The 22,260-nt window shown below is 44.8% G+C and overlaps 1 protein-coding gene across 1 annotated transcript in view; it reads right to left on the bottom strand.

The window, feature by feature from the left end:
* The window catches only part of CREG2 (cellular repressor of E1A stimulated genes 2), a 31,717-nt gene extending 13,821 nt beyond the window's left edge, over window positions 1-17,896 (bottom strand). The window contains exons 1-2 of the mRNA XM_047854304.1: window positions 17,480-17,896; window positions 14,648-14,817 (exon numbers count right to left, since the gene is read on the bottom strand). Coding sequence (XP_047710260.1) covers window positions 14,648-14,817; window positions 17,480-17,896 — 587 coding nt within the window. The remainder of the gene's footprint in view (window positions 1-14,647; window positions 14,818-17,479) is intronic.
* Between the last annotated feature and the right edge of the window lie 4,364 nt (window positions 17,897-22,260).

Here is a 22,260-nt window from a genome sequence, read left to right as displayed (position 1 = left end):
AATTCCCAGTGTGACTGTATTTGAGAGAGTAAGAGAGCATGAGCAAGGGCTGGGGACGTGAGAGGAAGAGAGAGAGTCCCAAGCAGGCTCTGGACTTGGGGCTCAATTCCATGAACCGCAAGATCATGACTTGAGCCGAAATCAAGAGTCGGATGCTCAACCGACTGAGCCACCCAGGTGCCCCATGAGTGTATTTGAAAATAGGGTCTTCAGAGAAGTAATTAAGGTTAATTAATTAATTAATTAAGGTTGATGAGGTCATAAGGGGGGGTTCCTCATCCGATGGGACTGCTGCTCTTATAAGAAGAGAGCAGGGAGGGGCAGGCAGAGGAAAGCCCATGTGAGGGCAGAGCAAAAAGGTGGCCGTCTTCAAACCCAGGAGAGAGGCCTCAAGAGAAACCAACCCAGCTGACACCTTAGTCTTGGGCTTCTAGACTCTGGACCTGTGAAAACATAAATTTCTCCTGTTTCATTCTCCCAGGCTGTGGTATTTTGCTACAGCAGCCTGAGCTAACACAAAGATGGTAGGGACTGAACGGTCATTATGAAATGGTGAGCACCAAGAGCCTCCCCCTCTGCCTCTCTGGCTACATTTGTTGCAGAGGTAGGGTGTTATGGGATGGAAGGGGTTAAATTAGGAGAGTAGTAGCTAACATGTAATGTAGGGGGGAGTTAACTTATAAAATCTTGGAAGTATTTTTTTTTTAAGCTTAAAATGGAGACCTATTATGTTTGTGGCACATCCTCTCCCTGTATTGGGAGCCTGTGTTGAAGGAGCCCAGGGAGATGTGGGGACAGCACACACTGTCTGGCTCCTGGAAGTTTGTGTGTTTTTACCGTCCTAATACTGTGATGTACCCCGGCATCATGGCAAAAGCTGTCCCCACTGTGGGGACCTTGCCAGTTTCTGGGTAGGCCAAGCAAATCATTTCAAATCTAGCCACTTGGCTACCTATTCATTTGTTTCACTTCATAATTTTATTGCTGCTGAGAACATGATATAATTTCTGTTTTCTTTTTTGAAATCAGGTGTGATTATATGACATTTATATATCTTCTTTACATAACATCACATATCTTTTAAGGCAACTGATTTGTCTAAGCCTCACAATATCCACACGACGTAGGTCACGTAATCTGACACGCAGGCAAAGAGCTAACTCGGCAGACCACAGTTGCTCAAACCCTGCACATTTCAAAGAATGGCCTGTTTCAGGAGGACTGGCCCTTGACTGGCTCCTGGAGGCTAACCTCTGAGCTCTTGACACCTCCTTCTGAGGCCCTAGGCCACACTGGATCAATCTGAACTCGTGGGGCCCAGAGACGGAGTAGCTGAGATCAGTCATGCAGACACTGTAGTGCCCATGTGACTGAATTACAGTGCAAACCCCGGATACCAAGGCTCAAGTGAGCGTCTCTGGCTGGCAATATTTTGCACACGTCATCATGCGTGGTGGCCGGGAGAATTAAGTGTGTCTCCATACGGTCCCACTGGGAGGGACTCCTGGAAGCTTGTGCCTGCTTTTGCTTGGACTCTGCCCAGTGCAGCTTTTTCCTCTGATGACCTTGATCTGTATTCTTTCACAGTCATAAAGCACGAGCTCCTGAATCCTGTGAGTTTTTTTGTGAATCATCAAGCCTGGGGGTGGTTTGGGGGCTCCTGACACAGCTGGCCAAGCAGACTCTCACAGATCCTCTTCTCCCAGATGGCACACATTTCTAAAATGGAAGCCCTGAGGCACGATTCATTGAAACTCATTCTCATCCGTTACATTGCATTAAAATCTTGAGAAAGGTACGTTTGTTAAGCAAAGCATATGTTTTGCTTATATTTAAGGAACCTGTTTTCACTTGCCTGGAAGTTTTCTTTTATTATACATCCTGTTGAGTTATAGCAAGAGAAACACTGGACATGCCCACATTTTCAGGTAAATTGCTTCAGGTGAGAACATTGTATACCACTGGAAACGTTATGGTCTGCTGTGTTTATGAAACCGCAAAAATTAGTTGCTGAACTGTGAATTTTTCTTGTGGGTTAAGGAGAAGGAATGATGGGAAGCAATCCACATAATAACTACAAAAACTGAATCTATATTGAACTTTGTAAAAAACCCGAGATAGGAGAAGATAAGTAAGAATAGTAAACAGGAACAAAATTTACATATACTGGGCAAGACTGTCATCAGTTGTACCCAATTATTTGTTCACTGTTAAAGCTAATTTCTTCACAAATTGCTCTTTGATGAAAGCAACAAATTAGTACTCATAAGTAAGTCATTACAGAATTTAAATAGGGAGCATCATATGTAAATAGGAAGTGTTTTGCTTCTCCACTGGTGGTGATTACATAAAATACAAAGGAGATGATGTATTTAAATAGGCAAATAGAAAACTCGATTTACATAGTGGGCAACCCAGCTAGACTCAGCATTAAGTTTCTTCCCACCTGTGGTAGGCAGGATAATGCCCCCACCCAAAGAGGTCTGCAGCCTAATCTCTGAGACAGGTGACTGTGTCAAAGAGAAATTAAAATTAAGGTGGTTAATCAGCTGACATTGGATAGGGAGATTATCTGGGATTATCTGGCTGTGCCCAATGCAGTCACAGGGGTCCTTAAGGTCACAGAGGGAGGCCAAAGAGAGTGTCACAGAGATGTGGTATGAGAAAGACTCAATTAGCCACGGCTGGCTTTGAGTGTGGAAGGGGCCATGGGCTGAGTGCAGGCAGCTCCTAGAAGCTGGAAAAGGTAAGAACATGGTTATTCCCCTAGAGCCTCCTGGAAGGACACAGTCCTGCCTACAGCTGGATTTTAGCCTACTAACACCTGTTTGGGACTCTTGTGCTCCATAACCTTAACATTGGTGTTGTTTGAAGCCACTGGGTTATGGTGCTTTGTCACAGCAGCAAAAGGAAACCATATACCATCTGGCAGAGGTCAGACTGCAACCCCACCTTTAGTCACGTGAGTGCAACACACCTGGTCAGTAAATGCACCAGCGACAGGAAGGGGGATGCAGTGTACCCAGGGGACCCTTCCAGTTCACCTTGATGAACAGGGGTTGCAGGAAGCACTCCCGCCTCTTGCCTCTGTACTTTGCATATTGTTTAGGCATCCATTCTCCCTCACACAGCTTCAGGGAGCCCTACTCCATCCCCACATCCTGAGGGCTGGGATTGCCTACAACAACCAGCATGCTCTATCCCCTGGCCAGAGTGACATTTCAGGGATTGGCACAAGAAGTTTAGTCATTAAAGCTCAAGGACCTACTTGCTGGGGACTTCTGGAAGGGCAACCCCCTTACTCTCCTTTGGAGTCTACCTGGTGAGATGCCTGCTTTTGCTGGACATAAACAGAGAACGACCTCGAAGTTGCCAGCACCGCATTTGGATCACAAGTGGGGCCACCCTTAAGATGGAGCAGACACTGGAGGAGGCAGACAGGAGAAACGGGAAAATCTCATTTTGGCCGACACTGCAGAGCCCCTAAGAAAAGCCTACCTCTGGACTTTTCAAATATGTCAACTAATCAGTTTTTTTTAATTCTCTAAGCACATCTGAGCTTATTTTTCTATGTCTTGCAACTGAGTGGTTCCTCACTGAAAGGAGGGTTTGCAGTTTCTGGAACTCTTCTTGTTGTTAGAATGGATCCTAATGCTGGGTGGTATTAATAGTGATCCACAGGGGTGCCTGAGTGGCTCAGTTGGTTGAGTGTCTGACTTTGGCTCTGGTCATGATATCTTGGTTCATGAGTCTGAACCCCACATGGGGCTCTCTGCTGTCAGCGCGGAGCTCATATTGGATCCTCTGTCCCCCTCACTCTCTGCACCTCCCCCACTCATGCCCTCACACTCTTCTCTCTCAAAAATAAATAAACACTTAAAAAAATAGTGATCCACAAACTATTCTCAATACAGGTAGTAAAGTCATGGTGGAACTTTGTAAAGTAAGGGTGGTTCCCATATGCTACCATTGGTACTAACGCGGGATCATGTGAAGCAAAAATGGCCTGTATTTAAAAAATATTCACAAATCTATGCATTTCTCTGAGATAAGACTCTATATACCATCTCTCTGGCAGAAGTTCTCCATGGGTCTTTCGTGTTTCTGAACTCTTGTGAGCAGAGGACTAGCTCCCTGTGTTTGGGACCATCTTTTCCCTGAAGATCTTTATAGAGCAAACAGCCTTGGAAGAGACAGTGTTTCCTTCTGGGGTGAAGGGCAGGCTCATTTGCTGTCCAATAGGATGAGGATGCTGTCTTTCTTGGGGGTGGGGGGGGATGGCAGGGAGGCTTGCTCTGTTATACAAGATTTTGTTTCTCTGGGCTGAGGGTTCCTTTCCCATAATGCAATGTACACTGTGTGTACACATGCCCGTGGTCCTCTTCACATCCCTGTGGGAATTAGGGCCCATGGGAACCCCTGCCATAAAGTGCTGCTGCTCTAGCTACTAATATTGCTGTAACAGCCCTTTTTCTCTGACCCATGAGTTTTGTGTCTTCTGCCAGCATCCATGAACCATGGCAGGCTCACTTGTTAGTGAGAAGGAACATAGCCAACTTGCTTGCAAATAGGGTAAAATCTTAGACCTGTCACAGTTCTTGACACCATGTAAAACCATTTTCTTTGCTTTTGGTTGGAATTAAATCACTCTGGAATTAGTGAGGTAAAAATGTCATGCTGATCACAAGCTCTGATTTGCATATGTACATATGTCTTTGAGTAATAAAAATGGGGGGATAAATTATTTCAAAACTCTGTCTGCCTATTAGACAAAAATATTTCATAGTATATGGAGTATAGAGCGAAATAATGAAAAAGACCTTGCTGATGCAAAGTTTGGAATCCATTGGTGACCTTGTTCTTTCTGGATTAGTTCAGGGCCTTGCTGGTCCATCCCCAGCCTGGGATGTATGCAGCACTGGCAGGAAAGGAACTGCCTCTTCTCCTACTGAACCTCCCCCAAGTCTGCCCTTCACCTCTTGTTCCCTGGTAATCACTTTGCATAGCCCTCCAGTCTGATACCCCATCTGCTATTTCCTGACCTCCAAGTCTAGCTTAACTGCATATTTTGGCTCCTGAAGGAGCAAGAAAATAAAATCACTACTAGAAACAATAACTGACCGGAGCTGGCCATGAATTCCTGCATGTCTGTGTGACTAGGGTAGAGGCCATGTGGTGGGAGCAGAGAGTAGCAAATGCGTCTCAGGAAGGGCTGCTTTCATGTTTAGGAAAGTACGTTAATGAGTCTGGATGATCAGGGCAAGGGAAGGCCCCCTCCCCAGTGCACCCAGGCTGGTGTGTGGGAGGAGAGAAGGAGAGATTAAGTGTGTGCAATCCTGCAAATGTCATCCTCCCTGATGTTATTGCATTTTGGATTCCTGTAGAGGCAGTAGACACAGAAGGGTTTGGTTTTGCTTTGGGAGGTTGGTGAGACACAGAAAAGAAGAGAAAGGCACAAGCAGGAGACATGGAGTTTGGAAGGGATGCCATTGCCCATTCAATGCAATCCCAATCAAAATAGCAACAGCATTCTTCACAGAGCTAGAAAAAACAAATCCTAAAATTTGTATGGAACCACGAAAGACCCTGAATAGCCAAAGTAATGTTGAAAAAGAAAACCAAAGCTGGAGGCATCACAATGCTGGACTTCAGCCTATATTACAAAGTGTAATCATCAAGACAGTGTGATACTGGCACAAAAACAGACACATAGATCAATGGAATAGAATAGAGAATGCAGAAACGGGCCCACAAATATATGGTCAACTAATCTTTGACGAAGTCACAAGAGTATCCAATGGAAAAAAGACAGTCTCTTTAGCAAATGGTGTTTGGAGAACTAGACAGCAACATTCAGAAGAATGAAACTGGACCAGTTTCTGATATCATACACAAAAATAAATTTAAAATGGATGAAAGACCTAAATGAGACAGGAAACCATCAAAATCCGACAGGAGAACACAGGAAGCAACCTCTTTGACCTCGGCTGCAGTAACTTCTTACTTGACATGTCTCCAAAGGCAAGGGAAATAAAAGCAAAACTGAACTATTGGGACCTCATCAATATAAAAAGCTTCTGCACAGCAAAGGAAACAATCAACAAAACTAAAAGGCAATGGACGGAATGGGAGAAGACATTTGCAAATGACATATCAGATAAAGAGTTAGTAAGTATCAAAAATCTATTAAAAACTTACCAAACTCAACACCTGAAAAAGAATCCAATGAAGAAGTGGGCAGAAGACATGAATAGACACTTTTCCAAAGAAGACGTCCAGATGGCTAACATGCACATGAAAAGATGCTCAACATCACTCATCATCAGGGAAATACAAATCAAAACCACTTTGAGATACCACCTCACACCGGTCAGAGTGGCTAAAATTAACAACTCAGGAAACAGGAGATGTTGGCAAGGATGTGGAGAAAGGTGGAGAAAGGGAACCCCTCTTGCAGTGTTGGTAGGAATGCAAACTGGTGCAGCAGTTCTGGCAAACAGGGTGGATGTTCCTCAAAAAATTAAAAAAAAAAAAAAAGAATTACTCTATGACCCAGCAATAGCACTACTAGGAATTTATCCAAGGGATACAGGAGTGCTGATTCACAGGGGCATATATACCCCAATGTTTACAGCAGTACCATCAACAATAGCCAAATTATGGAAAGATCCCAAATGTCCATCAATTCATGAATGGATAAAGAAAATGTAGTGTATTTATGTATGTACACACACACACACACACACACACACGCACGCACACCAGAATATTACTCAGTGATGAAAAAGAATGAAATCTTCCCGTTCGCAACAACATGGATGGAACTGAAGGGTATTATGCTAAGTGAAATAAGTCAGTCAGAGAAAGACAAATATCATATGACTTCACTAATATGTGGAATTTGAGAAACTTTACAAAAGACCATAGGGAAAGGGAAGGAAAAATAAGATACAAACAGGGAGGCAAACCATAAGAGACTCTTAAATACACAGAATAAACTGAGGATTGATGGGGATAGGATGTTGGGGGGGGTGGAGAAAATGGGCGATGGACACTGAGGAGGGCTCTTGTTGGGATGAGCACTGGGTGTTGTATGTAAGTGATGAATTATGAGCATCTACTCCTGAAGCCAAGACTACACTATATGTTAGCTAACTTGATAATAAATAAATAAATTTGAAAAAATGGGTAAAGGCATTAAGTAGTTCTCCAAAGAAGATATATAGGTAGCTAATAAGAACATGAAAAGAAGCTTAACATCAGTAGCCATTAGGGAAATACTTATCAAATCTACAGGAGATACCACTCCTTACCCATTAGGATGGCTATCATAAAAAAGGCATAACAAGGGTTGGTGAGGATATAGAGAAATTGGAAACCTCATATGTTGCTGATGGGAAGATAAAATGGTGCAGCTAGTGAAGAAAACAGTTCCTCAAAAAATTAAACACAGAGTTACCATATGACCCAGAAATTTCACTCTTAGGTGTATACCAAAGAGAACTGAAAAAAAAAATGTCCATACAAAAACCTGTACACAAATATTCATAGTAGCATAATTCGTAATAGTCAAAACATGGGAGCAAATGTCCATTAACTAATGAACAGATAAATAAAAATACATAAATAAAACGTAGTATATTCATACAAAAAAATTGTATTTGGCCATAAAAATGAATGAAGTGTTGATCCATGCTAAAACATAATGAGCCCTGAAAACTGATGGGAGAAAAACTCTAACAGTGTGATCTCCAGTGGAAGCCATATTATATTTCTTTCTAAGTCTGCATGACTGTCCGTAGACTTTGTTCCAACCCCAAGCCCAATTTACAGCTGGCCAAGCACACATCGTACACCTGTTTTGTGAGTGAGTAGCCTAAAGGAACACCATCTTGTCCTTGAGATATCGATCAATGCTCCTGCTCCCTGCATTGCTTTATGACAAAACTTGTGATTCCTGCCTACATGCTAATCCATAATCTTTTGAGCTTTTACAAGATGTAAAAAGGATATAAGTCTGTAAAAATGATTCACTCTCCAGAGCACTTTCTTCCCTGTCAAGAGTGTGCTTCCCAGGCAGCTGTCTTAACTTGGACTTGAATAAAATGCTCTTTTTTGCTTTTAGAGATTCTAAAAGGTTCGTTCATTTTGCATTGGCAAAGGATTGTGCTAAGTGAAAGAAATCAGTCACAAAACCATACATTATATAATTACACTTATAGGGAATGTCCAGAATAGGCAAATCCAATAGATATACAAAAGAGATTATTGATTTCCAGACGCTAAGGGCCTTGTAATAAAACTCTTAAATCTATCTCAGCAACCCTAAAAGCTTTCTGGAAGGTGTATATTTACAGAAGTTGCATCCTTATGAATCCATATCATTTCAGCTCAAGGAGGAATCATGTCTACCAGGTGAATAAAACATTATGAACTGGATCAGGAGAGGTAGTCAGAGATGCAGGAAAGAGGTGTATAAAGACAGAGGAACCAGAATCATCAGTGCACCCATGAAATGAGTGTCCTGGGAATCACAGGGACAAAACTTCATGGAGCTGAAATGAAATTCGGGAGAAAGAAGTGGCTGCAGGTTATTGGGAGCACTGACCATGGAAACGAGTGAAAGATGGGAGAGAATACTCAAACACCTGCTCAGTAAGTCTTCTGTCCATATGGCTCCCTGGTCTTCCCAGACAGCTCTTTTAAAAGCAACTCAGGTTAGTGTTAGCTTTAGGATTTCAGGGATGTGTAGGCAAAGGAGAAGAGGCAACATGAATCCGGACAGACAGCAATCTATTTAGAAGATTTATATGTTGCCTTCAAGGGGAATGAACACAATTCAGTGAAGAGAAATTGAATTCAGCTTCTTTATCTGATGAGGGCTGGGCCCTGTGCTTTGAAACTCATGTCGCGTCTCAGGTAGACAGAGTGCAGACGGAGATGTATCTTGGCCGTTAGCAGGCAAGCTGTTGCAAGCACATGTTTACTCTGTGTGCAAACTCTCCTAGAGAATGAGAGAAGAGAGACTGCCTTCCACATGCAGTTCTAGGGGCACAAATTCCAGAGCTTGCATTTAGAATTGGGCTGGGCTGAGGTTTTCAGCTACCACTCAACGTATTTCTTCTTCCTACAAGAATAGTTAAAAAGATGCAGGCTAAGGGGCATTTATATTTGTGGAATTTCTTGTCATTTGCTGCAGAGAAGGAATAATTAAACTCAGTACACTATTTGAGTTGTGCGCGCCCACCAAGCGTTTATCCTGTGCTTGTGGCATAAAGGCAGACCAGCCCTACCATCAGCACCCTCCCACGTTTTACCAAAAGAATTTCTCACACTGTTAATGTGCCTATCAAATGCAGGGGCTACTCAGAGGATAGGGCAGGAATCTGTGTCCAAGCACATTGTCCCAAACTCTCTAGTGTGAGTGATGCCTTTTTGATGTGTGATTCTTCGGTGTAGAATTGCATCCGCAACATGGCACCCCACCCCCCAAGCCAATAATTCTGAGGGATTATCATTTCTGAAAGCCTTCCATCCTATGTTTTACACACCCACTGGGCTGTAATCCATTCAGGGTCTGGCACCTCCCTCTCAGAAACTAGATTCCTTTGCAAACCAGAATCTTAGCATCTCCTCTGATGCCAAACCACACTGAGTCCTGGTCAATTAAAGACCTTTGACAAGCTCATTGTTTGGGCAGAGATGCCCTCAGCTGGGGGGAAAGGAACAGGCCATGGCAATATTTCATTAAAAGCCTTTTGGGAAAAAGGAAACAAGTGTTTTCAGATAGAAACATAGCATTTGTCCAAACTATCAAAATTTTTTCATTGTGAAAAGCATCCGATAAACCTCTTTTGTTTCCATTTATTTCCAGTCTTCCAAATGGAAATTCATCTGATGCCAACAACAGAATGTCATTCAATAGAAGAACCCTTCCTGACCCAGAGGGCCTGCTTTGCCTTGGCTCTCTGAGAAGATGTAAAACCTAAAATCCACGGTGTTCAAGCCTGCATGCTCCATAAGAAAAGATGTTTCAGTGGATGAGAAATGTCTCTGGGGGGCTTTGTTATTTACTGGATTTTCATACAACTGGGTCTCTGGTCTGAGCATAAATTCACTTTGGCATAGTAGCATCTCTATATGCTTATGTATTTGAAGGGAGAGGAAAATGAGAGAGGAGGGGGCTGCGGATTGCTGGTGAAGCTTGTAAACTGGAATCTTATTCTCAATTTGTCATGTTCACCTGAGTTTGGAGACTTGAGCTTTGTCCCTTAGAAACCGCCAATCTTGTCCTTAATCAGTACTGAAAGTCACTTTCTGCTTATTATCCAGTAAGATTCCCTTTCAAATGATCTCCTCCAGGAAGAAAGACAGGGTAATAGCACCCAATTCAATATGTCCTGGCGGGAGTCAAGACAGCTGGGTGCGATTAAATCTAGTGACTTTACTGTGACATTTTAGGGTAAGTTCAGGGATCAGAGGATCGGGTGGTAAAAAGTTTGGGGGAAAATCCCCTAACTACATGGGATGCAGTATCCCAGGTTGAATTTTTCAGATTCACCGAGAAACTCTTTAAGGTCCCCATACACCTGTAAAATACAGAGAAATATTTGTCCCTTTCCTTATTCTCAAGATGTTGGCCTCTCCCAGCTTCAGTTAAGGAAAGCATATCTGCTGTGTATTTTCATCATTAAACTTCCTGAGAGTTTTGGATACTCAATGTCCTTCACCCATAGCAGTTTTGATGGATCTAAGTATCAATTTTGGGAGGCAAGATATGAGTCAACATACATGAGTGCTTACTCAGTGAAAAGCATTTCTTATATATACAATGGGATACTACTCAGCCGTGAGAAAGAAAATCCTGCCACTTGGGACAACATGGATGGTCCCTGAGGACATTATGTTGAGTGAGAAAAGACAGTCAGAGAAAGACATATACGGTATGATCTCACTTACATGTGGAATCTAAAAAAAAAAGCCAAACTCACCAGAACACAGAGTAGGATGGTGGTTACCAGGGCCTGAGGATTGGGGGAAATCAGAGAGACATTGGCCAAAGGGTACAAGACATATAACTGGAAGATGAGTAAGTTTTGGACAGCTAACGCACAGCATAGTGATCACAGGCAAAGACACTGTAGCAGAGATTCCGAAGTTGCTAAGAGACCAGATCTTAAATGTTCTCACCGCAGAAAAGAAATGGTAATCATGGCATGTGGCAGAGGTGTTAGCTAAACTCGGGTGCTAATCACACTGCAATATATAAATGTATCAAATCAACATATTGTACACCTTAAACTTATGTAACGTTACATGTCAATTATATATATAAAAAAAAGGCGCATTTCTTAGCTACCTGCCAAACACATATCAGCTTGGATTACAATGAGCTTTCAGGTTAAAGCTCTCAAATTAATAAAACTAGAATAGGCATCAAATATTAAGTCAATTAGCAAAGGATCAGGCTCTCTTATCTATACTGAGAGGGAGGCAGGATCCTGGCCACCCATGGCCTGTTAGGCCATTACCAAGGATTTCGTTATTTTTTCCCAATGAAAGCATTTAAGCAGGGAAATTCCAGGATCTGATTTGGGGTGTGAAAGGTCACTTCAGCTGTTGGATTGACGATGAATTCAAGGTGACAGAGTGGCCTGGGGGACCCAGTGGGGGCAGTTGACGTTTCTGTTGTGAGAATGGATAATATGAACGTGTGACAGTACACACAGGTGCATGCCCATGCACGTGCACACACAGCTATCTACATGTGTGTGGAGCTCTAAAAGCAGGCGGCCGGCTCAGCCTGGCCTTGTAGTAGAATCAGATGCATTCAGCTTACCCTCAGGCAGGAATTGTGTTTGGCCCCACTTCTTGAGCTGCGTCTTGCCCCTGGAAGTGGAGCTCACCAGCCTGTCCCCATCCAGACTCCACAGGCACCAGGGCTAACCCTGATTCACGCAGAGGCAGGTTGTAGCTGAAATGCCCAGGGAATGGCTGGGAAGGCACCTCTTTTCCTTCTCTCAGAGTTTCAGCGGCCATGTTGCTTCCTTCTGGCCTGACCTTGGTTTGTTCAGCTGCCAAGGGCTCCTCAGCCCCAACGTGGCCCTGTGGGCCCACAGAGCCCTGGGATGCATCACACAGAAGGAACCAGTTCTGGCTTTGTCTTCCCACTTAGGATGAGATGGGAAAGACCCGGCCCCTCCCCAGAGGGGAGCCACAGAGAATAGGAGCCACAGAGAATACGAGCCCACGGAAGGCACCAAATGTTATGGTGAAAATGCAAGTTTTTGATTCCCAATTTCAACTCACCAACTTTATAGAATGAAGGCAATTTTTATTTTCCTGAGTAAGAGCTGCCTTCCAAAGATGAAAGGATCAGGTGGCTTTGATTCACCATCATCCTCCTCATCAACTTCATCATCGTCGTTGTCATGATCGCCATCATCATCAGGAGAAACAAGTGTTTTTGTATCCCCCTGTTCTGTGGGAAACACTTTGAAGCGCTTGACAAAGACCTGTGGTGTCGCCGGCCCTCTGTCCGGGCCCTGGGATCAGGCAGCAGGGGCCGCTTGTGCTTGCCTTGCCAGGCTGTCCCCTGAACTTCTTGCTTGTCGGGGTGGTTCCTAGCCCTGGACACTTCTGCCTGATGCCTTGTTATGCTCCTGTGGCCCAAGGAGCTCCTGCTTGGGTTGTTTCCCCAGGGCTTCAGTGTTTGCCTGTCTTTCTTGGTAAGTCTCTCGGCTCAACGTTACCAAGATTCTGGACGTAAAACCTCAAATGTAATGCTGAACTTGGACTGGAAAGCTCACTCAGAGGAGCCACCCCTGGTCATAAGCAGTTCACTGGAAGTAGTGGACCCTGGGGTGATAACAACCCTCACTGTCTGGTAACCTTAGCTTCGGTGCTCACTGGGGCTAACCTTGATCTGTACCTATTTCTTCAAGTTGTGTCTTAACGCTTCAGAAGCTTAAACAGTGCAAGGAGGGAGGAGTTCTGAGAAGGAGTCTCACGTGAGGATCTAGACTTGGGGAGCCTGGTGGCACTTATCCCTCCTCTTCCAGGCCAGAGTGACAAGTGTGCTGAGATACTGATGCCCTTGGCCCTGGGGTGGCTGAGTGGGGCCTGGGTGGCCACCTCCGGCCCCGAGCTGCCCTGGGGTATTGTGCAGACGTTTGCACTTTTGGTGTGTGGGCCTGCCATGAAGATGGTTTGCACACATGATTGATTCCAGGCCATGTAGACGGCCTGCCCAGCTTTGGCAGAACCTCAGTCCCCCTTGGCAAGGTCCTCTCTAAGCTGGGTTTCTCATGGCTGCCAGCTCTCAGCTCCTGCTGACGTCCGCCTGGAACCTTCCAATAAATTCCTTACACAACCTGTGAGCTGCAGCCGCTGTGTGCACCGCTCTGTGTTCTGTTGTCTGTCTTCAAGGGCAGGTGCAGGATCAACACTCTCCAGCCTCATGACTAGTTTTAGGATGCTTGACCTAGGCACTCCTCAGGCGTTTAGAAAGGTATCCTGGGCACATACTTCTAGTGCCAGCAAGCAAACTTGACTGGCCAAGAACACACAGAATATTCCATGAAAGAGGAAACATCCCTTTTCCTGGCTTCTTGCCATACTTGCTGGGGAACTGGGTCAGCTGAACTGTCTCCAGCTTGGTGCCGACTCTCCTTGTCAGTGTCCCAAGGGGAAGCGACAAGGTCTTTCATCTGGGCATTTTACAGCATTTTGTGGCTTTGATTATTACCACCACCTACCCCCCTACCCCGGAAAGAACTAATCAATTTGTTTGCTTTATATGTTTTTTTTTTATGCTTTGCATAAAAAATAATCAAACTTTGGAATTGGGATAAATCCTATCCTAGTTCCTGAAGGGTCACTACATCTTATAGTGAAGTGACAGAGTCCTGGGGGTTAAGGGACTCGCCTGAGGCCACCTGTTGCATTTGCTGCTGCCCAGGGGGTTCCCTGCATGCCCCCACACAAACTTGGTCCAGATATCTCCAGGCAGGATCTGATTTCAAGCTCTACATTTTGAGTTCAGACAGAGGTGTTGGATCAATGCTCCATTTGCACGTAAATGTCTTTTCTTTCAGACTTTTAAGAGAGGGTGTATTAAAGAATATGGGGTCTTTGGGTACACATCTCTGGTGGTGGGGGATAGTGGGTTAGAAATTCATTTGAAAAACAGTAAATAGAGAGCGAAGCAGGAGACTCTTGGGGTGGTAAATAGATTCTATGCTCCATGTGCCCCACAGACAAACTACTGGATCTTCCTTCATCAACCTCCCAGCTTCCCCTTTCCCATCATAACAGGAGCTCCTGTTTGCTCACTGATATTGTACAAGACCCTCAACCCTCCCAGGAACTGTATGAGGCAGAAATTATTATTCCCATTTCACAGATGAGGAAACTGAGGCTCCGCAAAATTAGGTAGCTTGCCCCAAATCACATAGCTTGGTGAGTGGTGGAATTCTGTTTATCTGAGTCCAAAGGTACATATACTCTTTCCACTTCAAGTTGGTGAACACATCATTTTGCATCTCAGGGCCCCAGTAAATTGATGCAACTCAGACAGGTCCCACCCCATAGACCCTCTGCTTTATAACAAAGAACCTGTATGGGCAAGGCCAAACTCTTTGTCTACCTGCAGAACTCTCCTTCAGATTCTGGCAGCAGGAGGGAGGCCATGGGGTTCTTCATCAGATCAGCCACTGCAGGGTCCTTGGGTGTCACATAGAAGAAAGGAATCCCAGTGCTGTTGTTCAAGGGGCCGTCGCTGATGGGCAGGCAGTTTCCAAATGGCAGTCCTGGGATCTAACGAACACCAAAAAAGGCTTTTTCAATGCAGGGTATTTTATTTTATTTTATTTTATTTTATTTTATTTTATTTTTCATTTCATTTCATTTCATTTCATTTCATTTCATTTCATTTCATTTCATTTTTTGTTTTCAATGCAGGGTTTTGGATTGACCTGAGCTGAGAGCTTAGCCAGGAAATATAGCAATGTGGATGGCATGGCATCACCATGGTTCTGACAGGTAGTAAATTAAGGCACAGTGGTTCCCAATCGACCCAACTCACCCGGTGATAGCTCTGGAATCTCTATTGAGGAGCTGGGCAGGGACATTCTGTTTGGAAGGATGGCTAGGGGATTATTCTTGAAGCTGCTGCATGTGCATAGAAAACACCCTCACTTTGTTACATTTAAAGTTATTTGGGGGTGGCACTGAAATTTATGGAAGTCAGCTACAACCTGCCCCTGTGAGCCCAACTGCCTTCACCAACTCTCTTAAAGTTCTGACAACTTTGGGGATAGATCTTAAGTCTTAACTTTAATATCTTACCTGGTCTTTGGACTCCGAGAACTTTCTACTATTGTTTCTTTTACAGCTACACCACTTTCTCACTTATTAGTTCCATTTTTTAATTGTAATCAATTTTTCATTATATGAGTCAGCAACTTGCCCTTTTAGAGAAAAGGAAGTCACAGAAACATTGCACACCCATTTTTATTCATGATCTTTGGTGGAGTAGGTGAAATTCTTAGACATGTATGCAAGTATTTCTTAGGTTTTCCCAGGCCCTGCTGGGTCCTGCATTCCAACCTTCATGAGCTTTATTTACCCTTTACAGAATATTCCTTACTGTGACTGAACTCAGAACTCAGGAGCTGTCTTGTCTTTAAAGCACTGCATGGCAATGGTGTATAGACCTGGAATAGGAGATGGCTTTCATCATTTGAGAAGACACAATGTTAAGGTGTCTTCCAAAATGGGAACATAAGTTCATTTACAGATTCTGTTTTTCAGCTTGTCATAAATTGCCTGGAATCATGCTTTGCACACATGACATGCATAGGGTAAATGCTCTCTGAATGGACTGAATTTGGACTAAATGTCAATATTGGAAAGGGGAATTCCTAATAACGCTAAGAAAAAAGATGTCAAAAGTCAAAATATCTTTAGTACTAGACTAAGTCTAGTTGGCACTAGACTTTTAATTGCTTGAACAATCTGTGGTTTTAAATTTTTTTTCTTAATGTTTACTTATTTTTGAGAGAGAGACACACAGAGCACAAGCGGGGTAGGGGCAGAGAGAGAGGGAGACACAGAATCTGAAGCAGGCTCCAGGCTCTGAGCTGTCAGCATAGAGTCTGACATGGGGCTCGAACTCTCGAACTGTGAGACCATGACCCGAGCGGAAGTTGGACGCCAAACCAACTGAGCAACCCAGGTGCTCCAAGGGGTTTTTCAAACATTCACTCTGTCTACATCCTTCTTCTTCTTTTTTTTTAAGTTTATTTATTTATATAAGTAATCTCTACACCCAATGCAGGGCTCAAACTCACAACCCTGAGATCGAGAGACACGCTCTTCCCACTGAGCCAGCCACACACCCCAGAACAATCCGTGCTTTAGACTAAGATCAGCCTCATTATTTAAGCTTCATATCTTCCTAAGGTATGTCTTAGGAGCATAATTTATAACTGTGAGGAACCATTTGGATGCTGTGAACGTGATTAAGATCATTGCCATAATCAGAATAAAGTCATTTAAATATTTTTTAAAAAGTAAAACAGGACCTTCAAAACTAACATAGTCAACCACTTAATTCCATAGAAGGGGAAAATAAAGTGGACAACTCGGTGACTTGGCCAGTCTCCAAACAGATGAGACCATACCTGAGGTAAGAACCTGCCGCTGGCCAATGACCTATCCATTCCCTAAAAAAATATTTATTTTGCATAAATTAAACAGGAGTTCAAAGTACCTCTCTGTAATAAAACCCTTACACCGATCTCACCAGCCCTAAAAGCTTTCTGGGCCGTGTATACTTAGGGATGTCACTTCCTCATCATTTATCCATGTCATTTTGGCTTAAGGTGGAATCATACCTAACAGGTGAGTAAAAACATTTACGAACCGAATGATAAAACAGCAGCTGAAAACAACTCATTCCAGCATTTATACACTTTGCACCCTAAGCCTCCATTCCAGAAAACCTCTTAAGTTCCATATTTCAAAAGTGAACTTCCACCAAACCCCCCGTGGTGTCTTTCTCCCAGTCCCCAGTGTCAGTAGGTGACCGGGAAGTTCGGGTCCATTGGGTGCTGTGGGTTGGGAGGCTGCACGCGCCTACTCTATGATGCCGAAGGCGGCTCTGGCTTCTTTTGTCCAGGTCTCGGGTCAGGCGCTGGTTATGTGTACGCCTCTCTGACCATCTCAAGACTGCACTTCAATCCCCATGCGCCTGGCAGGATGCCTTACTGTCAGCACCTCCCAAGCTCCCCATTTTGCCAGGTTAACCAAAGCACAATCTGGTTCCGTTATTTACGCGCCGGCCACAGCGCAACCCCGCCGGCGGGGCACGTCTGTGAGACCTGGATCCGAGCGCGCGAGCGGTCGCTAGCATCTCCCGGTCCCCAGGCCACCGCCAGGCACGCACCTGCAGCCGGCTCCGGGCGGGGCTGCTTACCTTCTCGTGGGCGGACACGGTGGCCAGACAGCCCCAGGCGCTGGCGTGGGCCAGGAAGCGGGCGGTGCTGGGGCGCAGTCTCGGGGCGCTCTCCCGCCGGTAGGAGAACATCCCGGGCGGCTCGGGGGGCGGCCTGGAGCGGGCGGCGCCGGCCGGGGGCGGCAGGTGCGCGTCCTCCTTGTGAGCCGAGGCCGGGAAGCTGCGCTGCCAGATGCTGCCCGAGTCCTCCAGCAGCGCGGGCAGCGCCTCCTCGGTGGAGGCGCTGTCCAGCTCCTCGTCCACTTCGTTGGTGACGGCCCAAGACACCGAGCTCACGATCACGTAGCCCGCGGCCGGGGACAGCAGGGCGCTGCAGCACAGCAGCCAGGAGAGGCGGGTGACCGGCCGCGCGGGCCGCTGGCCGCGGCGCACGGACATCTTGCAGCGGCCCGCCCTGCCGCGGGGACAGCCTGGAGCGCGCGGGCGGCGGCGAGGGCGGCAGCGCCCCCGTGCGGCGGACGCGCGGAACTGGACTCTGCTCGCGACCGCCGCAGGATTCCCGGGCGGGGTTCCCACCCCTGGATGCCCTCGCAGCCTCCCGCCGTGTTGAGAACTCGAGCTCCTGGAAAAGCGGATTCCACTCGAATGCTGCACGTCCTGCGGCCGCCGTGCACAGAGTGCTCACCGTGTGCGAGGTCCGGGGATGGGCTCATTTCCTGCTGGATGGCACGGATTCTGCAGCCAGGGGGTGGTGGGCGTTCAAATCGCGAACCAACACACTCCCCTACTTACCAGCTGTGTGACCCTGCCGGGTCACTTAACCTCTCTGTGCCTCAGTTCCGTTATTAGAAAAACAAGCAAACCACGGTATTGAACTCATTTGGGTGATGGATGGGAGAATTAAATAAGTTAACGTCTGGAGAGGCTTATATTTTGGTAATAGATAAAGGTAGGGACTGTTATCATTTTATAGAGGAGGAAACTAAGTAAATAGTGAAGGTAAGATTACCACCGAGTCATTCTGATGCCAAAGCCATTCCCTTGCTTTGTAAGGACAATGACTGTCTTACGCTTTACTTAGGAGTGCATTGCTGCGAGTTCTTCTGAAAGCAAAGTCAAATTTTTACATATCAACCAAAGTAAAAGGTAGCAAACACCCAGAGACAAAGTGGCTGGGATGGAGTAGCAGAGAATTTTAAGAATGTATCAGAGTTTCAAAACATTCTTTTATTGGTGGAAATTTGAGCTGTTTCCAATAGTGAAGTTTTATAGATAGCAACATAATTCTAAATCATTTACACTTTTTAACTTCTGCTTATGGTATTCCCTTATCTGCCCATTAAGAGACATATTCTGCTCTAGATTTTCCACCTAACATCTAATAGTCCTGCTTCCAGTTTGTTACGGATGAAAGTGACTTGAACTAGCATCAGAATTTTTGTAGATATTTTGGTAAATGTTACACTGTGCAGTAGCCAGAGGATCCGTTATCTACCCTGCCCTCCATTCCATCTGCCTCCTCCTTTTCCCTCCTATTCAAAGCCATTTTTCTTTAAAAAGTCTTCTTAATCTCCTCAGTGCACTCCAAGCTGGCCTCCCATCCCACCCCAGCCACCCTTTCCAGGATGCCTTCTTTCTGTTGCTAGTCTAAGGGGAGTTCTGGTATTCTCTCTGCATGATCTCGTCTCCTCCCATGGCTCTGCCAGCCTTTTATGCTGCTGACTTGCCAGCCTCTCTCACTTGCCCCTGAATGATGTGTCCCATAGTCTTGGAGAGGCAGTATAGCAAGTCATTAAAAGACGTGAGCTCTTTCAAATGACTTCAAATGAACTGACATCCTGCTCTATCACCTACCAGCCGTGTCTGTAAAGTAAGGACAGTCACTTCTATCCCAGTGGCCTAGGAGAAGCATAGAGCAGACACGTGATAGATGCATACCACAGCCTCTTTTCTATCATATGCTCTGGGGGGCGGGGGGGGGGGGGGAGGCAGGCGAGCCTGGCAGCTGACTCCTTCCACCCAGGCTCTTGTTCTTGGCTGTTAGGGGCCACTTCTTCCTTTGAGGCTTTGGTGGAGGTGGATATTTTCCTCTGCCAGTCCCAGCACATGATGTGAAGAATAAATGCCCAGTTCTTACTGTTCGTTGCCAGCAGGATAAAGTCCAAGCTCTTTAACTCAGTTTATAGGTCCCTTGTAACCTGTCCCTGCCTGTCTGACTATCCCTGCCTGTCTGTCTATCCCTGTCTGTCCCACTGCATCACCCTCCCAGACTCCACTGCAGCGATCTGGCGTCTTTATGGTTCTACAGTCAGTGAACACACACACATGCACCAGATAGATTAATACAATTAGCATTTTGATCTATTTTCATCCTCACTTTTAATCCCTCTGTTCATTCATCAAGGTACATGATAGTAATTTACAAATATTTTTCTTGAGAGAATCCATGCAGCAAATGCATAAAAATATATGTACAAAAAACCTGTTAAAATCATTCAGGTGAAGTGAGGGAATATTGCCAGTTCCCCAGAAGCTCTCCATATGCCTCTCTCCCCAAATCACAATCCCTTGCCTCCTCTCCTAGAGGTAATCACTGTCTTGACATTTGTGATACACATTTCTTTGCTTTCCTTTATAGTTGGATTTCCTACACATGCAATCCTCAGTGTTATAGATTCATCTTACCTATTTTGAACTTTATATAAATGAAATCATACTTTAATTTTTTTGTGTCTTTCTATGTTGTCAAAATTATGTTTGAGAATCATACTTACTTTGTTGTTTGTAGATATATATGGCTGTATAGTATTGCATAGTGTAGCTATATGACCATTTATTCAACTATTGTCAGTAGGTGTTTTATTTATTTTTATTTTTATTTATTTTGTTGTTGGTTATTTTGAGAGAGAGGTGGGGAAGGGGCAGAGGGAGGGAGGCAGACGACCCGAAGCAAGCTCTGCACTGTGAGTACAAAGCCTAATGTGGGGCTTGAACTCACGAACCATGAGATCATGAGCTGAGCTGAAGTCAGATGCTTAACCAACTGAGCCACCCAGATGCCCCCGTTGGTAGGTGTTTTAATAGGTTTTGTTATTCAGGTATGGTGAGGCCAGGTGATCAAGAGATGCCTGCCATTGAAAAGGTAATTTATTCTACTCATAGATCCCAAGAAAAGGGATCTTTGGCCAATGGGGACAGGAGTCAAAGGATTTCCAGGTCATGGGTGGGCAGTTCACTTTGCACCCTTCCTCAGAGGGTATCCAGCAGGATTGAGCCCCGGTTGCTCACAGTGGTAACAGCTAAGGGACACAGCCTTAGAATGGCTTTCCTTCCTCCCTGGTCCAATCACTCTAGTCCCCCACTCCTGTTCTTTAGGACTACATCCCAAAGTAAACTACCCGTGTGCCAAGTCCTTGTCTCAGGCCCTTTGGAGGAATCCAAACTAAGGCACTGGTGCACATTCAAGAGTTTCTCTAGGGTATATACCTCGTAGTAGGGTTGCTGGTTGTGGGGTAGAAGTATGCTTCATTATATTATATAATGTCAATCTGATTTCCAAAATGATGGTACCAATTTACATTGCTACTATCAGTGTATGAGCTTTCCTGTTGCTTCACATTCGCATCAACACAGATTATGGTTAGATTTTTCTGTCTTTTCTCTCTCCCCACCCCCGACCCCCCCAGTCTGGTGGATGAGTAATGGTGTCTCATTTCTATTTTAATGACTGATGTGGTTGGTTGATCACCTTTGCATACTTTCATTGGCCAGTTGGATATCCTCTTTTGTGAAATGCCTGTTAATGTCTTTTGCCCATTTTTATTGGGTTGCCTGTGGGTTTTTGTATTGATTTGTAAGAATTAATTTTATTTTCTTTATTCCAGTGCTTTGGTATTGAAAAGTGCCACAGATTGTTTTGGGGTAGTTGTTAATGCTAATGTTTCTATGCATCAACCTAACTGGGCTAAGGGATGTCCAGATGGCTGGTAAAATAACATTTCTGGGTGTGTCTGTGGGGGTGTTTGAGGAAGAGATTAGCATTTGAATCAGTAGATGAATAAAGAAGATTAATCTCATCAATAGGGATGGGCATCACCCAGTCCTTGTGGGTCTGAATGGAGCTGAGACATCCACCTTCTCCTGACCTTGGACATCAGCACTCTTGGTTCGCCAGTTTTCAGATTCAGGCTGGGCCTTTACGCCATTGGCACCCCTGGTTCAGAACTTTGTGTTTGGACTGGGACTACCCCACTGGCTTTCCTGGGCCTGCGGCCTGCAGATGGCAGATCATGGGACCTCTGTCTCCATAATCACATGAACTAATCCATGTTGTTCTATGTATCAGGAGTGTTTTCCTTTTTACTGGTGAGTAGTATTCCCTTGTATGGACATGCCATAGTTTTGTTTATTCATTCAACAGTTGATGGCTACTTGGGTTGTATGTATGTATGTATGTATGTATTTATTTATTTATCTATCTTGCTATTAGGAATAAAGCTATTGATAGCATTCACGTACAAGTCTATGTGGGGACACGTTTTCATTTCTCTTGAGTAAATATTTAAGAGCAAGATTGCTGAGTTGTATGGTAACCATAGGTTTACCTTTATAATAAATTGTCGAGCTTTCTTTTCCCTCCAAGTGGCTATACCATTTTGCATTCCCACTGACGCTGCATGACAGTCCCAGTTTTTCTGCATCTTTGGCAACACTTGCTATTGAGTGGCTTTTTAATTTTAGCTCTTCTACTAGGTGTGTCGTGGCATTTCATGGCAGTTTTAATTTACATTTTTCTAATGGCT

This window comes from Prionailurus viverrinus, chromosome A3 (genome assembly GCF_022837055.1).
Source record: "Prionailurus viverrinus isolate Anna chromosome A3, UM_Priviv_1.0, whole genome shotgun sequence".
Taxonomy (NCBI): Eukaryota; Metazoa; Chordata; class Mammalia; order Carnivora; family Felidae; genus Prionailurus; species Prionailurus viverrinus.
The sequence above is the reverse complement of the archived record's forward strand: the minus strand, read 5'-3'. Positions and strand labels throughout refer to the sequence as shown.